General features: G+C 47.1%; 1 protein-coding gene across 1 annotated transcript in view; it reads left to right on the top strand.

Annotated features, from left to right (window-relative positions):
* METTL21C (methyltransferase 21C, AARS1 lysine) overlaps nt 1-22,086 on the top strand; it is a 124,324-nt gene that overhangs the window by 57,894 nt on the left and 44,344 nt on the right. Inside the window, exon 3 of the mRNA XM_069637050.1 lies at nt 8,307-8,424. Within this exon, the coding sequence (XP_069493151.1) occupies nt 8,307-8,424 (118 nt within the window). The remainder of the gene's footprint in view (nt 1-8,306; nt 8,425-22,086) is intronic.

Raw genomic sequence — 22,086 nt, 5'->3', positions numbered from 1 at the left:
CCAGGAAGCCTAACACAAGGCTTTACAGTTGAACGGGCACATAGAGCCCTCGCTAGGAAACCACCTCCAGGGGCCCCTCTGCGACCCATCATCGCAAGGATTCTAAACTACAAGGACATAGAAAAGGTACTGTAGCATTTCAGAATGGAGGCACAATACAGTGGGCAGCGGCAAAATCACAGTGTACCTTGACTACACTCTCCAGGTACAAAAAGCAAGAATGCACTTTGCCTCAGTCAAAAAGAGACTCAGCAAATCTAATCTTAAATACATGTTGTTGTACCCGGCTAGGCTCAAGATCATGCACAAGGGCTGAGTGGAGGATGCCCATAGAGCGGAGGAACAGATGGACACACAGCGAAGTAGAGACAGTTGGGTCCCGAATAATGCTCAGACAGGGACACAATCAAGGCGCGTTAGGACATGTGAAGGGAATTAAACACTGCGGCCCTCATTACGACCCTTGCAGAAAGGGGTTTACGCCGGCGTAATGCATGGCGTACCTTTCCGCCTTACTACTAGTTCCCGTAGCGCCATGGTGCTTTTTTCGCCTCCTTTTTCCGGGCGGAAAAATCCATGGCGCTACGGGACTTGTTGTTAATTACGCCACCGTAATTTACGGTGGCGTAATTAACGCCTTCCCCACTCCCATTATACCCTATGGGGCAAAAATGGGAATGGGGAAGGGTAAATGGGGATTGGGGACTTACCGCCCCGCCAAGGTCGGAATGGGGCGGTAAGTCCGCCAACCACCATGGCGGAGTTGGCAGCTTAGCGCCATGGACCATGGTGCAAATTGCACCATGGTTCTCCGCCAGGGTCGTAATGAGGGCCAGCTTCTTTTGAAGAACTTTCGGCACAAGATCTTTTCGATCATGGGAACTAACACAACCTGGGCCCCAAGGACCGGTGCAGACGTGGTGAAGGAGAGCCCTCAACCCGCAAATACGTTTTCTTTTGGATACTAGTGGTTACGTATCCACCTGCCCCACATCCAGACCCGAAGGACAAGGTCAGTCGTGCAGAAATGAGAAGCAGAAATGCCTGAGCATGGGAGACAAGGTTGGGTAATAGTTGGAAGTTGGGCTAAAGTTGGCTGGGAACCTTAGAATAATCACCGGGAACGTCAGGGGGCTGAACAATTATATTAAACGGAATAGAGTGATGACATACCTGCGTAGGCATAAGGTGGACATAGCACTCCTACAGGAGACACACCTAACTTGAGAAAAATATGAAATCCTCACTAAGAAATGGGGTGGCACTATGGTATGTTCATCCTACTCGGCGTATGTAAGAGGGGTGCTTACATGGATGGCGTTGACCGTTCCTTTCCGAATACTGAAGTCTGTGATAGAAAATGAAGGCAGGATGATAATGGTGCACGGCTTTCTTGAGAAGAAATATTTATTATCAACTCCTATGCCCCGAATCATGACGCAAACAGTTTTTTCTGCTTGCTATACACTAGAGTGGGACCATATAGGCAATGTACAGTAATCTTGGGGGCGGGGGGAGATTTCAACTGCATGCAAGATCCAAAATGAATTTGGATAACCAGCACATGCACGTTGCAACCCCCGCGAAAGTGTTGAATGCACGGACCACAGCCTTCAACCTTGGGGACATATGGTGGAGTCTCCACCCGCAAGCTAGAGAATACTCACATTACTTGGGTCCACAAAGCTTATACTCAAGGCTCAACTACCTTTTTACAGGCAAGCAGATGCTAGGAGAATTCACGGCCGCAGACTAGAGGGCCAGAGAATTGTCGGACTATTTGCCATTATTGGTTACGTGGCAAGGGGCTCCCCCAAGAGCTTGTATCCCGACATGGAGGCTGGGGACGGAATCATTAATGATGGGGCGTTCAGAGAGCAACTCTGTGAGGGAATTAAAGGCTATTTTGAATTCAACACTGGTAGCGTGACGTCAGCTGCAGTGTTGTGGGAGGCCTTTAAGGTGGTAGTAAGAGGGCAAGCGATAGCCAAAGTGGGGGGACACAGGCCACAATAATGGGGGACATAGCTGAGGCAGCTCTAGAAAATAGTGAGCGGGATGAAAGCGAGGCCGGGGTTCACACCTCAGAATCGAATAGGCTGAAACACGAGTATATGAAACATTGTTACAGGCTAAGCTATGCTAAATATGTTGAGAGACAACATGCTGAGGGGAACAAACCAGGCAGGATGCTACCATGGCTATATAAACAAGACACACAGCGGGATATGATCCAGGCAGTAAATGGCAACAACGGCATCTTGCACATGTCCCAAGCATACATAAATGAGTGCTTCCTTGAGTATTATAGAGCCCTGCATATGGACAAATCGGAGGTACAGACCTCAGAAATCGAAGAAGCCTTAGCACAGATACACTTCCCGAGGGTTGACCCCAGAGTGGTCGAGCGACTGGAAGCCCGCATAACACTAGAGGAATTAGTAGCCACGATTAGAGAGTTACCAACGGGCAAGACGCCAGGTACTGACGGCTTGCCTAGTGAATTTTATAAGGAATATATTACGGAAGTTACACCCCCACCCCTACTGACAACAATAGCCGCATTGATACACCCCGACATACGGGATAAGTGCCAGATAGAATTATAACGTGGAACCTGCGCAGGTGATTAACTATACCAAAGATATCACACATCTTTACGCCGTGGCCTCATTGGACGCGGTCAAAGCGTTTGATTCGGTCATGTGGCCGTGGTTACTGGCCACATGGGGAATATTTGGTATGGGCCCAATTATACTAAATAGGTACAGTTACTGTACAGTCAGCCAGTGGCCAGAGCGAAGACATGCACGCAGATCTCGTAACAGTGGGTCCTGCAGAAGGGCACGCGGCAGGGATGCCCATGGTCTCCCATGCTGTTTATTCTAGCCCTTGAGCCCCTGACAGTGCACCTACAGAGCGGGTATAAAGAAGCCGGCATGAATATAGACGGGAACTGGCATTTACTGTCCATGTATGCTGATGACATGCGGCTGTATGTACAACACCCAGAGACCAACCTGCAATATCTCCTGGAGGTGTTAGAACGTTATGCAGTACTTTTGGGTATTACGGTCAGCCATCAAAAATCGGCCTTGTTCCCGTTAACGGTATATAGCCAGTAGACACTGTCCTCATTGCCAGTACTCCAGGTGCAGTGGTCTGTCGACTCGTTTAGATATCTTGGGATAGACATATATCTCAACCCCAGGTAGGAGCACAAGCACAACACACAAAGGGCGGTAGAAGATGTGGCAAGATCCATGGAATTCTGGACTAAACTGCCCCTCTTGCTGATGGGCAGGGCTTCGTTATTGAAAATGGTGATCCTGGCCAGGCTCCACCACTACTTCAATAATGTCCCATATAATACACCAAAGGGCTTCTTTAGAAAGCTTTATACAATGTGTAGAGGGTTCATGTGGCGACACAAGAGGTGTAGATTAGCACTGACCAAACTACAGAGATCACATGAGCAGGGAGGTATAAGGGTGCCTAATTTCAAAGCATACTTTGTTGCGAGCCACGATATGGCTGTCAGATGTGCCTACACAGGACACTCCAATACTGCAACCAGCCTGTGAGCCCATTTCTCTTGAAGGAGGTAGTCTGGGTACACGGGTCACAACTGAAAAAGCCCCCTCTCTTATTGACACTGGGGAAGGATATATGGTACAGAGCCTGTAAACTACTGGGAACAGTCATGCCCTACTCTTCTCAGTTCCCACTTGTGGCACTTAAGGCAAACAAGCGACAAGGTAGGTTGCAAGTGAGACTGTATTGGGAGGCTGTAGGAGTGGCCACGGTTGGGGACCTGCTACACGAAGGGAAAATAAGGGACTTTCACTCGCTAGTCACTGAGACCGGCTTGCATATGGGGCAATATATCACACACTCCTCTTTCATTAAGGAACTTAAGCAGAGATGGCTGGGGGCTGAGATAGAATTAACTTAGAATGTGACGATAGAAACACTGTATAACACCTCCAAAGGGGGACACACAGTGTCACGGATATATGAAGTGTTGATAGGTCAGCCGGTAGATGGGATGAGGCAGAACCGACAGAATTGGGAGGAGGACGTGCAGGAACAGTTTGCGGATGGGGTGTGGGAGAGAGTGCTCTCTTATCATAAGAGGGTGTCTAGAAATGCCAACTTGCAACTCCTGCAATTATATGTGACCCACAGAGCATACTTAACCCCCCGGAAAATGTCACGGTTCAACACGGCCATTGGACAAAGTTACCCGACATGTAGACGCATAAATGGAGACATGGTACACATGTTCTGGGCGTGTCTGGTAAAATTACAGTATTGGGGGGAAATTGCACAATTGTTAGCTAATGCTGACATAACATGTTCAATCCCCCATAGCATGCTTATTGGGTGTCTTTCCACGGGCAAAACACACACAACGCGTCAGCAAGTTGAGGGACCTAGGGTATGTACTGCCGAAGTGGAGGAAAGCAATGGGGTGGAAAGCTCAGAAGGGCCCAGACGCACAACAATAGTGGAGAGATTTGCAGAAATGGATCCTAGCGGAGACCTCCGTATGACAAGAGGAAATTCGGCTGGGCCATGGGGAGGAAAATGCAGACATTGAATCTTGGAGATCTATGCTCCACGGACTGTTTGAGATTGTACAAGCTCAACATCTGGTGGATGGACTAACGGAGACACCCACAACAGAGGCCATCAACGGTGTATAATTGTTAAGTAGACTCTAACAATGCTCAAGGGCGCAGCTCAGCGCTGTTGGAGGTGGTAGGCTGGTGGGGGCTGGGGGCATGGGGGTATGAGGGAGCGGGGAGTTTGTGGCAGACTTCACAGTTGCACAGGAGTATGTAGTTACATGTTCGAGTCTGTAAGTTGTGGAAAGTTAATAAAATATATATTTTTTAAAACATGATTTAACGGAATACCACAACCACACTAGTAATGGCCTTCATTAAAGTTCCTGAAGAACTGAGGAAAGTGCCATCAGTAAGGGCTGCAGCTCAGTAGTGAATATTACACTCAATCCTACATAGCTATACACAAATCTCAATTAAGAAAATAAGCAATCCTAATATTTTAAGGTGCTTGTAGCATCTTCGGAAATCAGTAGCCAGATAATAATGGCCAATGAATTTCGGTCCATGTAAGGTCGTTTATCAGGGCGTTGTCTGTTAACAAAAACAAAGATAGCGATGAACAGCTAAGTAAGAAATAAAATATAACTTTGTTGTTTAGTATGAAAATGCTTCCCAAGCTGAAGATAAAAACATACCTAAACGGAAGATATACCAAGGGTACCACATAAAAAAACAAAAATGTGCCAAAAGTAATCTGAAATAAAAAATTTCAAAAATAAGAAAATGGTCAAACAGTTCTCTTTAAAAGATAAAACACCCTGAAAGTCATAGCTGGCACCAAGTTATACCAACATGGCAAACAAAATTAGCTGTGGCATGGGCTACAATTAGGGTCCATATGTGTTCAAAGAAACGACGTGGATAAAAATAAAAGTAAAACATAATTTAAATAAAATATTTTTTTTAAAAGGGGGGTTAATCGCAAGATGAGTCGTCCAAGTCTGATAATATTTACCTGCAGTCCGTCCCTCCCAATGGGGTATGAGACAGCCGGTCTAAATGCTCAAACGGGTCCATGTCGTTTCAACTAATTAAATGACTCCGATGTAATTTACTTCGTGGGCATTACTTCAAAATCCTCCCTCCCCAGACCACTCTTACCGATTTACCCCACAAATACATATGCAAATTCGAAGTCTTACCCACAAAGTAAATTAAAACAAAGTAATTTACTTTGTGGAAACAACGGGATACCGCTCGAAATAGCGGCAGGACATATCCCCATATACACTGATTAAGAAAAAGCACGGTGCATTAAACCACATGCACGTACATTCCAGATGACCGCATCACGTGACCAAGCATATAGCATACTTCTTGGGGTGCAGCCATTGGTGATGATACTTCCCTCAGTTCTTTGTGGATTTACATACCCATTTAAGTGCCTAGGCGGTTTACTGCCTTGCACCAAATAACTATTATATCGATTATACTATTTTATATAAGGTGTCACCCACTCTTCCCCTCCTCCCTCCATTAAAGCTCTGCCAGCCAATAAGGGAAACTCTGATCCCTTCTTTTGATTACATGTTCTTCTTGTCAAAACACTGAAAAATATACATTCATCTCAATACTCACTATCACTCACCCTCAAGTGTTCATGTGAGTTAAGACTGTACGTCTGTGTCTCCCTGACTTTCTCCACTCTTCCCCATTTCATGCTGCCCTTGGCACGGTTTCCTTCCCCCTAGCCTCATGCAGACCACAATCTGGCTGACACCCTCGGCGCATAGTACCCAGGCAAGGCTCTCTGTTTTATGACCACCATGAGGGGGATGTGAGCAGTATAAAAGACAAATAACATAACATGTACACAATTTACATTGCAAAGTATAAAACAAGGCACAGGGGCCATTTCACCTTCTTTTGCATTTTCTTTGCACTTAGTAGTGGAAATGGAGACAAATTGCAGGTCGGTGATCTGCACTACGTGCAAACGTAACAGGCTCCTCCATGCATTTTACGGTTCCATGTGTTAATATCCCCGCAAAAATATTGCCATACCAGAATGGCGCTGATTTTTGGTGGCAATATTAACCCATGGAACCTGCGGGGGACACCCCTTTAACCCCCATTTTTTTGTATTTTGTTTGAAGGGAGCGGGGGACACCCCCGCAATCTCCGCACCCCATAAATTATCCCCATAAATTATATCATCTATGCCGTTTCCCGGCAACCATATATATATATGGCGATATTATGTATGGCGATAATATTACCAGGTGCCCATTTTGCGTGGACCTGGAACATGAGCTCCTCTGTGTTCTGTTGTGACATGGAATATAAATACCTACAGTAGGTACTGTACTCTCGAGAGCCGGGTTAGGCTGTACTGTGTGCATGCTCTTTTGAACCCTGAGTCCTGCTGCATATCTCTAAATCTGTTTATCATTGTTTTTCTTGATTCATCTGAACATAACCTAGCTAGCTCCCTGGGAGTGGGGTGGAGTAGCTGAGTGATAAGCCCCGCTTGTATACTTAATATTTGTGCACCCCACGGTCACTGCCCACTACACTTCATATACGCTTCAGCTCTGTATTGGTGCTTTATTAAATTGCCTATTTGTATAACAGCCTATTCTGGCGGCTCTATACTTTTTGTTTTGGAAGAAAGATCTTTTACGTTTGCAGCCAAATAAAAGCCTGTTAAACACTTGTTATAAAACAGCAGCTCGAGAATTGCTTCCCTGGCAGGATAGTCAGACCTGGCAAAGGGTGCTGTGGAACAGAGGTCTTTCAGGACTCATGTGATTGCATGCTTGAAAACTATTAAGTGAAATCAGTGATGTAATCGATGATGCAGTGTGGGGCGTGACCTATCAAATCGTGAGGCACGTCGCATGAGGTGCTTTGGGGGCGAGAAGCGTGCAGGCACCCCAGTCCAGGTGTGCGCAGTCCAAGGACCTTGCAGCTGGCGCCGTTGCCTTACAGGGGTAAGCACTTTCCTCAGACATGAGGCCAGCCATCCCGTCATCCTTCCAAGGATCAAACATGTAATGCACTAAATGGGACAATAACGACTATAAGTGCAGCCATACAGGCAGGAAACCCGTATCCACAGACGTGATATGGATATTCTACTAGTGGTTGTTTAGCATTGGCCATGGATTTCAAATTCATCCTGATCTGAAGCTGCCAGACAACGTGTAAAGGTTACCATTTATTGTCATAAGGCTGCACAGATTGCCTCTGGAATTAGAGAATTGGCCGCACAAATCAGATGGAAAATATGTTTGGGTAACAGCAATCAGCCATTAGACGCATCGTTTAATGTTCTTTAAGCTTTGTTCCATGGCCATTCAGATGAGATAGAGAAGGCGATGTTTATAATATGCATAAATAAGGCGCATATGACTACATTTTGATTGTTTCAAGGGCCTTAGGGCCTTAGGTCTAGTCACCCTAAGTTTCCCAGGGTCATCCGGACGTGGACCCCTTGCTCACTGTTCTCAGAGAGGCACAGCTCCACCTCACTGATGAGGCAATGTGGCCGCGACCTGGTGGGAAAGTATATCCGGGTCATTCCCGATGAGGTGTTATTGATAGCAGACCTACTGGAACAGGTGTTTCTCCACCCACCAATTTTTGCTTTACCATAAAATGTGGTCTGGTCACCCATTTTAAAATGCAAAGATGTCAAGAAGCACTAATTGGAATTTTTGTCTGTTTCAGGCATTGGCCTTATGTCAGTTTCTGGAAAATAACCACGAGGAACTGGCCCTCAAGGACAAGAAGATCCTAGAACTGGGTTCGGGAACTGGTTTGGTGTCCATTGTGGCAAGTATGCTAGGTTGGTATTACAAAGACTCAAGGCGACAGTCGCCAAAAGTAACTTTGAGAATTACATTGCAAAGGTCTGTGGCATATGTTCACGACCATTGGCCCTTTAGTTGTTCATCTTCTGCTATGGTTTAGTATAATACATAATGTAAAGTGGTCTTGTATAGCACGCTTTTGCCATTTTGGTTGCCTTGTTGCTCATGCAGTATGGTTTGGTTCACTTTGGTGGGGCGCTTGTTCAAAGACATTGGAAAAAAATGAGTTGAAAACTGCACTGAAACTATTTATGTGCTTTCTAAATATGTTAAGTTCTTTAAGTCAACTTATTCGCACACTTAATAGAACGTCCTGATCAGCTTAGCCAAACAGAGTGGAGGATTTGCAAGCAATTCCGGGCATTATAAGCCTGCATTTGCTTGGAATTCCTAATTCACCAGTTCCCCCCTCCTGCCACTGGTCCACCCCACGCACTCTGCTCTTCCGCCCACCTTGTTCCCAAGTCTGACAAGCTTCCTCCTGTTTTTACGGATCTACACACACACACCATTTTTATTTATTTTTTATTTATTTATAGTGCGCTGGAACAAAGCCCATGGGCATAGAAGCACTAAGAAAAGAACAAAAAACATAGAACCATCATAACAGGTTACAAAAATTATGAATATTTACATTTACTCAGAAACAAAGGTAAATGACTGCGACAACACCCAATAACAATGCAATCTGTGTTAGCCATGGAGCACCAACTTATAACATGCACCCAACGACCTGAGTTCCTATACAATTTTGGCCAACTCTTCGATGTAACCAGGCCAAGACTTTGCTTTTGAGAGATTCTCTTCATTCTGGTTCCTTGGACTTCTCAACATTAGTAAGGATGATATTCGACGAGTCCAAGCCAAAACTCCTCAAAGTAGGATGGTCAATCATCGGCATACGTGATTTCCTAATACAGATATCCTTTAAAGGTGAAGGGTTGGTGATGTTAGAATTAGCCAGAGTACCAACTGTTTTTCCAAGGCAGGGAACCCTCCACCATCAACTTCTGCCAAAGGTCCAACAATAGGAGTCGGTTGGTCAGCCTGCTTTATCCAAGTGATCTTGGGTTCCCCACTAAGCAATTTAGTATCAGCAAATTCGACAGAATTTGTTTGACAAATAGGATTAACCTTTACATGGGTCGGGTCAGTTTGACAGGATTTAGCCAAGCTTAGCTTAAGTATCAAATAGACCCTAGTAGCCAGTGACACCACCCAACCACTAAATTCAGCATGCCATCTCATGCATAGCCACAGGGCTCAAGTCGAGGGTCCACGCGGGTGGATGGAGTCCCCCCACTTTTTTCAGAGGGCACCGTAATATGCTAATTTCTGGTGACACCACATTCAATTGGTATGTTTATGAGTCCCCTCACTTTGTTTTGTCTCGCTTGACCTCTGCATAGCCACTTCAAAGCAGCATCCCCCTGCACAGCCATGTTTCGATAACTGTGCTGTGCAGTCGGGAACCCAGGGCCTGAGTACAGGTCATTTTCTTGGGGCAAAGAGGGAATTTAACCTACCCTTGGGAGATGGGGGAAGTGGGAATTCTATGATTTAGTGCCCAAACTCCTCCTTCAAACCTTTCCCTCAAGTTGGGCTTCTGGGCACTGAATGACTGGGACAAAAAAATGAAATTGGGCTTTTATATTGCGCTTCATGCCTCTAAGCACGGGACCGGTATCAAACCCATGCTGCTCAGTGTTGCTTCCAATACAAGAACATTGTCCCTGAGCTATCCTGTTTTTCTGAGCAAGAGCACTGAGCCAGCATCCACTTGTCACAGGATGGCATACCAGATCCTGACTGCATTGAATAATGGATCCCTTTTGAATAATACAATTACGAACCTTACTGTCCCTGAAGAAGATGTCCTAATAATTGAAGTGATTGAAACCGGTCGACTGTTTCTGTTTTGATATCCTTTTGCGCATCATAGGATATGAGTTGGCATTTTGTACTCTTTGCACTCCCTACCCTGGCTTGTGCATTGAGCAATGAAGATATTGCTCCTTATTTTTTAACTTTCTAGAGACACAGTGCCTGCATCTTGTTTCTTGAACACACTGCATTGTGGGTTAATAGAAGGAATTCAGTTTACTTAAATTCCCCTCTGCAATTGTGATAAAGAAAGGGTACCTTTCGTCCCAGACCACGGGCTAGCCAGCGTTTTATTAGCAGCAAAATCAAAACATATTTTTTTTAGTGGAGAGACCGTTTCTCCTCCCCCACTGCACAAGAACGTGTATTCAGGCACCAGTGTAGTATTTCACGAAAGCAAGAAAACATCCACTACATTCCACAAAAGAGGGAAAGTTAGCTAACGTTCCATAATGGCCTGGATGTTCTTGAAACATTCAAAACTAGCCAATCGAGGATTCTACACCTTTTGAAACCTTGAACACAGTTTATATGTGACACATTTCCATGTGAAATGATGCTAATATGCACATAGAAGAAAATGTTAATATAAAAATCTAAAATGTGTTTTAGGTGGCGGTTTGCGGAGGGTGGGGTGGGTGATTGCCAATGGGGGGGGGGGCAGAGTGGAGTACCTTCATAATTTAATATTTTGCAGCGCATTAGTCTGACATTAAGAGCACAGAGTTACGTCTCTGGACTGCCAGCAGCATCCTGAGTTAAGCATTTTATTTATTTGCAGCTCAGTTGGTCAGGTCAGTATTATATTTTGTGTACCGAGACATGAGATTTAAGTGCATCAGTAGCATTTTACAAAGGATACTGTAATGTCTTGTTTTCTCTCCTGTCTCTGCGTTGTGAGCTTGGGTGCTGTGGAATGCTTGTCGAATGCCCGCCTACGGAATATTGATAGAGTGTTTGTGAGTGCTCCTTGAGAGGCAGCTGGGAGTGAGCTGCTGGATTGAGAGGGTGCCGGTGGATGTGTCCATGTCTTTCTATGCCTAAATAACCTAATGTACTTACCTGACACCTGTGATCCTAGAATCTGGTATCTTAAAAAAGAAGTTGCGTACCTCTGCACGGTCTTCCTGTGTCTTCACTGAAGAACCCATCTTAGCATTGCCAACGAGCTGGCTGTGTGCCCAGGGGGCCTGGAAGTACTTGAAGCGTCTGTCCAAGTGGGACAAAGGAAGGGAAGAGACCCCTGAGGAGAAGGGAGGCATCCACCGGCCCCTCAACCCGTAGAGTAGATCCTTTCGCCAGTTGGTTGCTGGAACAGTCCTATAAGGCGCAGGGGACTCGGTTCTGCAAGGGTCAGAGTGTTGAGGAGACAAGGAAGGACTCGGGTCGGCAAGGGGCAGCCAGTTGTGATACCTTGTTTACAAGAGGCAAGTGAAAAAGAGTAGGGTCTGCAAGGGGCGTCCAGAACAAGATCGGGTCTGTGAGGGGCAGCCGTCAGTAGGAGAAGAGTTTGGGTCTGCAAGGGGTAGCTGTCGGTAGGAGAAAAGGAGTCGGACCTGCGAGGGGCAGGCAATGGTGGAGTCAGGCCTGCAAGCGTCAGGCAGGAGACAATTCAGGTCAGCAAGCGACAGCAGTCAGCTTCTGCTGTACAATCCGGGGCTTCTGCTCTACAATCGGGGGCAGCGCTATATTCCAGTCTGTGAGGGGCAGACACAGTGAAGTCAAAGAGGTGGTGCGCCAAGGGCGCAATAGAACGGCAGCTGAAACATTGTGGCAGGTGTCCGGCGAACTGTCACGGCCAGCGGTGGCAGTTGTACCTGGTTGCTGCTGTGCCTGTGTCCTGGGTTTGCAAGAGACAGGCAGGAAAATATCTGTTGGATGTCCATACTTGGAAGGGCAACGCGCAGCTCGGTAGTTGGAGCTTGAGTGATGACGTTGTTGTTGCAGCCAACAGCTGTTGATGTCACCTCCCAGCCAATGGAGGAAGGAGTCGCATCAATTGAGGCAGAGACGAAACGAAAGAGCTTTTCGCACAGTGATAGTCATGTGGCTCACGTTGCCACGGGAGTGAAGAGAGGTTTGGAAGTGGAAAGTGGGTCGCTCTTTGACGCTTTGAAGAGGCGGCGTCTCACTGAAAGGTGTTGCTATGTTTTTGGAGAACAGTATGAGCATGATAAGGTTGGAAAACGTGTGGAGCCTGGTAAAGTTAAATTCCCTGCCATGGAAGTCGGCTAAGGGTTACGCCTGGTCCCCTCACCACACCCCCTGGTTGGCAAGTGCAAAAGGTACTGTACTGAGGGGACTGTGTTATGCAGGGATTGCAGTTCTGCAAAGGATGAGTTTGGTCACTGGGAGGAGCTGTTGGGTTTCTGCCATGGCTGTTAGGCCACTTTGGGGGCCCCAAGGAATTAATTCTTTGTAGTTATGCAATAGCTGGATCCAGACTTCTTGTCTTTCTTCAGGAAACTGTCCATGCAGGATCCTGAAGATTGATGTATTTTCCTAGTTGTGTTGTGAGGGCTGGTTTGTTGTTGTGTACTCGCTGCTTAGTTGGTATGTTTCAGAAGAATACGGGAGATTGGATGCGCATGACGTGGCCTCTGTTAGTTGGGTGTTACCTGAAAAGTGTAAAAGTGAATTTTATGTGTTATGTCATGTTTTTGTGAAACAATTGCCTCTACAGGACTACCAGAATGTGGACTTAAAAATAGGGCACACACTTGTTACGTGACAGGGTCATTCATTTCCTTTCTTACTGCAGGATGTGCGGTGTGATAAACCTGAAGGTGTCTCACTTACTAGTCCCCAGGAATCTGTCGTACAGGTGGCCAGGGCATAGCGATCGCTATTGGATCCAGTTCCTGGATGGGGGTCCTCAGGGAGTGGAAGTGGGACACAGACGGGTGAGACGCAGTATCCCCCTTCTTCTAACACCTTTTCCCCATCTTGCCATGTAGGATACTCAGAACCCCCTCCCCCTTTTCTGACACAAACAATTTCGCACAATACGAAAGAAAACATACTAACACCAGAGCCGTTTACCTGGCAAGTCCCAACACGAGTGTCGGACAAAGTCAGGCAATTGAACATAATCACACACACACCTGACGGTCCTTTCCCTTCCTCGTAGGGATAACAGGTGGAGCAGAAGAGCACACGAAGATCAAGGCAGACCGCATGACGAGACAGCTATCCAAGCACAGCAGTTCAAGAGGAGGAGAAAGGTGGAGAGAAGGGAAAGGCTGACAAGGAGAGAAGCAACCTTACCTTTTCCGACCCAGACCCGCGGGACCCCAGTGTAAGGAATCGAAAGTCAGCGAACAATAGCCCAAGTGTGTTGCAGCAGATGTCAATGATACACAAAGCATGCCTACGCTGATAAGCAGGAAAGAGGGAGACACCTGCTACCGTGGTACCGGCCTTGACTCCAGATATACTGAAAAGCCAAGCAGTTCATCACAGCCGGTGAGTCGATTGGGGAACCGATAAAGAAACTGAACTGTGTTAAATGAAAGTCGCTAAGTGGCACATTGAGGAAAGTTCAAAGAGCTGTAAATTGTGAAGTGAAAACCAGCTGAAGAGGGGTCCGGCACGACGTGGGTGCTCACCCGAGAGACTCTAGTTGATCCTGCATTGAATTTAACTACTGATACCAGAAGGCCCTAGGGGAGCTGTGAGGAAGAGATCAAAGTGGTCATACATGGGTCTTGCAAAATCATCTGTACAGTTGAAAGTCTTTGACCGACAAACGAAAATAAACCAAAGGAAACAAAGCAACTGTCAAATTGGCAAGAGTGAACCCAACAGAGGGATGCCTCCATAACGGGGCGAAGCATGATGCCCAATGAACATTGTGAGGCAAAGAGTGAACCTGACAGAGGGATGTCCACAGTGAACTATATAAAAAGACATTAAGAGTTACGAAAGCCATAGGTAAAATTGAATGACAAAAGCCTTAGTGAATCCAACGGAGGGAAGCAAAAATTTAAGAAGGTCTGAGTTCTGAAGAGGGGGATCCAGGGATGAAAAGCCCTCCCCCACCGCAAAAGGCCATAGTGAACCCAACAGAGAGAGGCAAGCATTTGGGAAGGGTCTGAGTCCGGAAGAGGGGGGATACAGGTGAGAAGCCATCACCCCAACGGCGTGTGAATGCAACCAAGAAATCTTTTTGAATCCAAGCCATAGTGAACCCGACGAGAGGGAGGCTGATATTCGAGAGGGATCTGAGCCCGGAAGAGCGGGACCCAGCGGTGGAGAATTATCACCTCAAGTGTAATGCGAAAGGAACTTTTTGTTTGTTATTTTGAACCTATCAGGCCATCGGAAGCAAGAGAGTTAACCACCTAAGGCCCTGATATCGCTAATAACTGTTTGCGGATCTGAGCCCGGAAGAGGGGAACCCAGGGGTGAAGTCCTCACCCAACGTACATTGGAAAGAAACCTTTTGTTTGTTATTGTTGGAACCCATCAGGTCCTCCGAGGCAATAGACTTTTTGTAGAAAAGAGACCTAACCACTGATGGTCCAGATACCTGAACCAGAACTGTCGTCTCGTGCCGGGTAAGCTCTTGAGTGTGCTTGTCCCATGCTCAAAACGTGGGGAAGGGAGACCCTGGCTAACATATCTTGACTTATCATTTGTGAACACTTCTTTCTTTCCTATCCCACACTCTTTGTATTTAGCGAAAGGATTGGCAATAGGTTTTTCTTAGTATAGGCCCTTTTATTTTGACAAGTTGCCACTAGGACTGCCTTACTATTATTTGATGGTCGTAGCTTGCTTCCATCTTAGATTTAGGTTTAGATTAGGCGTTTTTCTACCCTACCTATACAGTTTAATAAACACCCTTGAACTGTGATCTCTTGTGTCCGTTTATTCTTGATACCATGCCTTCCTTACAGTGGGGAGGTTATATGTTTGTGTGTTGTGTGCAGGCTCTGCTGGTGGCCTACCCAACCACCAGGTGGGTCGAGGTGGCTTTTGGTAATGTCTTTTGTGGTAGAGTAGTGCCAGCTACTTTGGTTCCAGCCTACCTATTAGCCCCCTGAGGGGTGTTGGACACCAGGCACTTTGGAGGGACATTCTGTGCCCGTGTCAACTGTAGTTGGAGTTGGGAAGATGTTGTTGAGAGTTTTCAGTTTAGATGTGTTACACCACTTGGTTTGTTTTCATTGGAGTTGGACTCTGAACTCACATGTTTTTGACACCTGTTCCAGTGTGCTTGGCCATTGTGCGTAGGGAGGACCCTGGTACCCTTTGTGGGAGTGTCGCTGCCACACATTGGATGTGGTGGTCTCATCCCATGTGTTGTTCTTGTGGTTTGGGTGCTCCTTGTTGTGGAACTGGGGTTGCATTTTCGTGTGTAATTCAGTTGTGGTGGTGGTGTAGTGTTGTTTCTCTGCTGAGGAGCCACAGTGGTGGCTTGGTTACGTGTTGGGCAAGATTTCCATTTCATGTGTAATTTTCCCTTCAGTTGTGTACCCACCAACTTTTTGCTGATGTTAAACATTATAGTCTGACTTTACCAGAGGAGCCCAGCCTTTGGCTGCACTCCTCCGGGCTTTACGCTCACTTTTTATGGGGAAACTGACATGCCCTTAAGACAGTCAGTACTGGGAGACTTTGTTTGCCTTAGTTCTTGTCAGTGTTGCAACATTTTAGCAACAGGTAAAAAGTGTACAATGTACCTTCCAGTACAGTGCACTTGGGTCTATTAGTCATTTCCAAAGGCCCTAGATACTCTCGAGGTTTTTTTTAGGCGAAGTGCAGATGTGCCTTGGACAGGGCTAGTGGCAGTTTATCATTTCACATATTTTTAACCCTTTCCTGTCAGGTAAATCCCAATTACCACGTTTGGCTCGAACAGGTGGCCTGGTTCCAAAATGGCCATGCCACTAGGTTCTTTATCCGGTCCTTTCGCCATCTTGCCCCTTCCCCTTCCCCAGGTCGAGTTGACCTGGGTCAGTCCTTATTTGGGCATTCATTTTCCCGCGAAGTGGCAAGCTTTCACAGGCTTCTGCATGCCTTGTGTGTGTGTCTCCAGGATGTGGGCTGGGACATCTGGTTCCAATACACATCCTGGGTGCCATAGAGTGCTGTGAATGCCTGGTATCACGTTGAAGTGGGAGAATGGAACAAAAGGCTCCCACCAATCCCCTCACACCCCTGGCCTAGAGGATCGCGGCCCAGACACCCGCCACAAGAGGAGTTTGCCCATCTCCCAGATGACCAGATACCCTGGTACAGGAACATACGGATGTGCCCACCAGCCTGCCCTGCCCATGCCGACACCTGCGGCATGGATGGACTCGACTGAACCATTCAACAGTAAATGAACACATCGTTAGAGATGCCATGACGACCTAGCCAACGGTCAGCACACCCGTGCAAACATGCACACTGGACACTCCCACACCAATCCACACGAAGAACATATTCAGTGCTATGACGTAGGTGACGGACACACCCACTGACGTGCATCTTTATTATTTTTCACATAGGTTTTTCAAAATGCAGAAACGCAAGACGCACAATGAACTCATCTAAAATGCTTGCTCACGCTTCTCCTAAACCCATGCATTGCAATGAGAAATATAACGAAGACATGATACTGGGGATAAAGCAATATGATACCATAACCTAAAGCGCCGTGCATCAAACGTCTCCACCTATGCACCAGGCCCAAGTAGGCCGAAAGCAAGAACAGCGATGGTCCCAGACTGGGGGGCTCGTGAGTGGACCAATCAGAACATGGGGCTCTTATCACTGACGCCATTAACATTAGCCAATCCTCAGGGGTCTTCATGTAACAATTTTCATGTATCAAATTGAAGGGACAACCCAAGTATACCACCTGACTGACCCTCAACCACTAACAACGCTCTCTATACGTATGCTATGCTAACCCTACCACTCGAGGAACCAATCCAGAGTGGCGATAGGTTTTTTGCTAACTTTTCCCAGGTGACGCAATTAGCGCGTCAGACTAAGGTAAAAAGGGCCTGCGAGCCCCACGATTGGAGAGAGAGTGTCAGGACGGACGCGTACGATCCTTGACCATCCCTGCCGTTTTGTTTAATAAACAGCAGAATCACCTTGCTTCTTGCGTGTGCCTCATACTCATTTTTTGGGATATACGGGAGGAGTTGGGGCCTCCCTGCCTGGAGGTCCGCGGACGGCCCAGCCGACCCCGGGAGAATTTCCCCCCGACAAGTTGGAGGCACTGCTGAGATCTGTTTAAGATCTGCTTTTATTTTATTTTTCCGAGTACTCCCGTTGCGAGGAGGCCCGGCGGCGCGGCCCCCTCTGCCGCTGCCCCCTTTTGAGGACTACAGGACCATCGCGGAACTGCGACAAGACCGGACAGCGCAATCCGGATATTGGCCTTCGGGAGCCGGTTGAGAAGTATCCCGCCCGCGGTTGGCGAGTGTCCAGACGTGGTCCAGACGAGGGGAGGTGGCGAGCCGCTTGGAGGGGTGCACGCAGTCGAGCGGCCCCGCATCAAGAGAACTTGGTGAGTATGCCACGCACAACAAGCAATGTGAAATTGTGAGGGAGGGGGGAGGAATTGAATACGGGAGGCGGGAGGTGTTACACAGGTGCGCGGCGAAGGTTTGACAAATTAGTGTTGACGGTGAAGTGAATGGTAGCTGGACAAGTGCGAGAGCAGTCCGCTACGTTACGGAGGAGGAGGGGGCAGAGCACGAAAACATCACGTGCGGCCGCTCGTAGACACTGATTGGCCTAGGTCGCGACCACGTGTAAGGGTGTGTGTGTGTGTGCGGTTTCCTACGATTTGGTGATTATTGATCAATGAGTAGATGAGGATCCCTATTGATCGAGCAGGAAACTCGATAGATAGATGACGTTTCCCTGTAGGCGGTAGCTAGCTGGTTGCCTAATACGGAAGATAATTGGCTGGTTAAGCCCTCCTGTCGAGGGGCGTATCACACGCGAGGCGATGCAGCGTGCGCAGTCCGATTATATTGTTGATTACCTTGTTCCAGGTGTGACAGGGAGACAGCTGTGGGGTTAACGAGGGTAGATTGCAAGCGTATTTTGAACTTTTAAAAACATGTGAAGAACTTACCAGTAGTTTTGAAGAGATCGGTGACGTCACCAGTAGGGCTTTCATAGGATATCTCGAACACAAGGCATTTTTCTTTCTGAGAGTGGTGGGGAAGAGAATTATGGTAAGGGAGTGGAGACGGAGATAAACGGTAACGAGTTGATCGGGGGAAGGTGAAAAGGGGGACGTGGCTGCGCACGGAGAACGCCGGCCACAGCAAGTGAAGAAAGAGGAGGAGGGGTAAGAGAAAGTGGGACGGCTGTATAAGAACGTCACACGGGGCACGCAGCCGCAGGGGGCTACGTGCGCATCAGCCGCAGGGGGCCGTAAAGGTGTTCGGTAAAGGAAGAAAAGAAAGAAAAGAATATACAAATGCAAATGCTATATTTTACTATTTTCCTTAGCGGACAATCGCAAGTCCCCAAAATTACGGGGCCAGGTAAAGATCTAAGACTGTATAGTGTACACTGTTAGCAAGATAACCGCTACCAAATAGGGGAAGGATAACAAGTGAAGCGCTACTATGTCATACGGGACAGGATCGGGAGGGTGGGGGAACACCCTCACTACCCCGCTACAGCACATATGTAAAACACTGTCACCCCATAGGGAGAAACTGATCAAGTATAGCATAGAATGGACACAGGGGACGGACAACAAAATGACGACACCATGGCCGCCTAATGGCAGTTTCGATCCATATACCCAACACTCGCTATTAACCCATCTGCATAACACATACAAGGGGAAGAAGTTGATACACCACGTGGAGGTGTTTAATTAATGGAGGATGTTCCAAGGGTCCCGACCAGGACCAAACGGAATGTTCATTATGGGGGAAACAACAGAAGAGGAGAAGATTAAGGAGGAAGGAGAGAATGGGGAAAAAGAGAGTGAAGGTACACAGAACACGGGGAACGGACAAGAGGGAGGAGAGAAGAGTAACAACATAAACGAAAAGGAAATAAAAAAGGAACAGAGCGACGATATACCCCTAGCGAAGGTAGTGAAAAAGGAGGAAGGGGGGCTATATCCTTTAACAGAACTACGAGACATGGTTCAATTAAGGGCGGCTGAGGGGTACTCGAACCCGGCATACAGCCCGCCACCATATACAGCCACAGGTAGCCACACGGGAAGGGAGCAGACTAGTACGACAGGATCAGCTTGTACGAAAATACCCGCAGGGGAAGGGGGGATCGGCGAAGAGCAGATCGCAGGAATAGGACAGGATGAGTGGGTAGCTGCGCAGGTATTATTAAAATTACGAGGTTCATTTACAGAAGAAGAGGAGGAGGTAGTAAGGAAAATGGACGAGGATAACACCAGGAAGAGTGAAAGGAAAGGGGAAGAGGGGAAAAGAAAGGGGGAAGAGCTGTTACGACAAAAGGAAGAGATTTTGGAGGAACGATTAGCAGAATTAAGGGATGAGCAGAATGCACTGATCAAGCAGCTCGAGAGAGAGGAAAGAGAGAGAGCACGGGAAAGGAAAGAAAGCAAGAATGAGTTGGAAAAAATGAGGGAACGAACTGAGGAGCAAAAGAGAGAAGCAGAAAGGGTGAAGGCAGTAGCAGAAAGGGTATCCAGAGCAGCACTGCTTGACAAGAAAAGAGAGGAAGAAGAGAAAGAAAAGGAAATGGAAATATGGAAGAGGAGATTACTATCAGAAACGACAAGGAAATACGAAGAAGGGAGGATGATAGAGGGTATATTAGAGCGGGAAAGAGCGAGATGGGAAAGGAAGAAAGAAGAAGAAAGGATAATGGAAAAGATGAGTAGTGAAGTAATGGAGGAATTGAAAAAGAAAAGAGAGGAAATTGGTAGAGAAATAGCGGAGAAAAATGAAGGGGAAAGAGAAGATAGGAGAGGGGAGAGTGAAGTAAGGAGGTATGTATACAGAGACACAGAAGTAGCAACAACATCAGCACAAAGGAGAGCAATTGGCAAAGAAGACAAGGGAGGAACGGATCTAATAGACTTAAAAACAGTAACGATTAGGGGGAAAAAGACAGATTGGGAGTTGCCATTAATGGAGGACTTTTGCAGTGAGGAAGGGGAAGGAATGGAGAAGGAAGGAAGAAACAGTGAAAGGGAAAGCTTAAATAAATTATACATCACCCGGACAAATAGAGAATCACCATGGATCTGCAGGAGAAAGGAAGAACTGGAGGGAGATGAGGAGGAAGAGCAAGGAATGGCGGAAAGGCAGACACGTGCAGCTACACCCTCACCATCCCGTCCAACATGCTCCACTACCTCACGCTCATTACGTGTAACATGCCCACCTAAACTCGCACCCTTCCCCCACGAACTGACACCCTATGCAGGCAGGCTTAGAGACATCCCTGGACGCAGGCAGGGAGAACGAATACACACGCCCACATTAAATAAAGGAAATGATAAAAGAAGGTGAAGAGATGGAGGAGAAACAGTTACGAGCAGGGGAAATATGGACCCCATTGATGATGTAGAAGACAGGGAAGAAGAGGAGGGGTGTACGGATTCGATTCTGTGGAACCCAGGGGGCCAACCAGGACACAACTTAATGTCACTTCTGGAGAGGGGAGGGGTTAGACCACAATACGTCCCCTGGAAGCATGCAGACAAGGAAAATATAAAGTGCAGGCTCCCATCATTAAGTGGAGGTGCGGGAAAATGGATATATGAAATGGAAAAACACACCGCAGGACAGAAACTGGCAGTGGGGGATGTAAAGGGCCTTCTAATATCAATATTGGGGGATGCAGCAGATGACATCTGGAAGAGAGCAGGCTTCCCCGGGGTCACAATAACAAACACATCACACGATGGGGCACCATTCGCAAACTGCAGACATGCATTATGGCAAGCGCTGAGGGTACAGTACCCAGACACATCAGACATAGGAGCAATTACCTCACGCAAGATGCGTGAGAACGAAGATCCTGTTGTTTATATCCAGGAAATTCAAGAGAAGTGGCGTATGGAAACTAGAGAACAATGGGACAAAACACCAGCAATATTCTATCATATACTAGTACAAGGGCTTCCAGAAGCAGTTCAGAAACAACTGAAGAAAGTAGTGGGGATGGAAGCAAAAGCATGGCCAGAAATACAACTGACGATAGTGCATCATTGTAGGACATGGCAAGAGAAAATGAAACAAAAGGAAGAGGATAGAAAAACGGAAGAGGCTAAATTGGTACAGAAAAAACTTACTAAATACACGATAGAAGGTGCACTAATAACTACACCTGCAACAATGACTCAAAACCCCACACAAGTAGTGGCTGCACAAGATCCCTCCCAAATACAATCATCACAGATTGTACCACAACAGCTGCCGCCACTCCAACCATACACGACTAACATGGGAGGAGGATACTCAACGCCAGGAGCTGGATATTATAATTACAACAGGGGAAGGGGAGGAATGATGAGGGGGAGGGGATACGGATATAACACACAACAGCAAGGGGGAGGATTTAGAAATTTCTACCCCACCGGGCAACCAGTATACCAGGACAACTCAGGAAGCTTTCCATGGCAGAACAGGGAACCACCGGTGTGTTGGATTTGTGGATTAGTAGGGCACATGTCACGCACGTGTAGAGTGAGACCAGGCACACCATCATGGGGTGAACAGGGACAACAAGGGCCTAACAGGAACAGCAGGGCATCTAGCAACAGCAGGCATTGAAACAGG

The sequence above is a fragment of the Ambystoma mexicanum genome, chromosome 7p (genome assembly GCF_040938575.1).
Source record: "Ambystoma mexicanum isolate Mex_15411 chromosome 7p, UKY_AmexF1_1, whole genome shotgun sequence".
Lineage (NCBI taxonomy): Eukaryota > Metazoa > Chordata > Amphibia > Caudata > Ambystomatidae > Ambystoma > Ambystoma mexicanum.
Note: the sequence above shows the minus strand (reverse complement) of the source record. Positions and strands in the feature narration are given on the sequence as shown.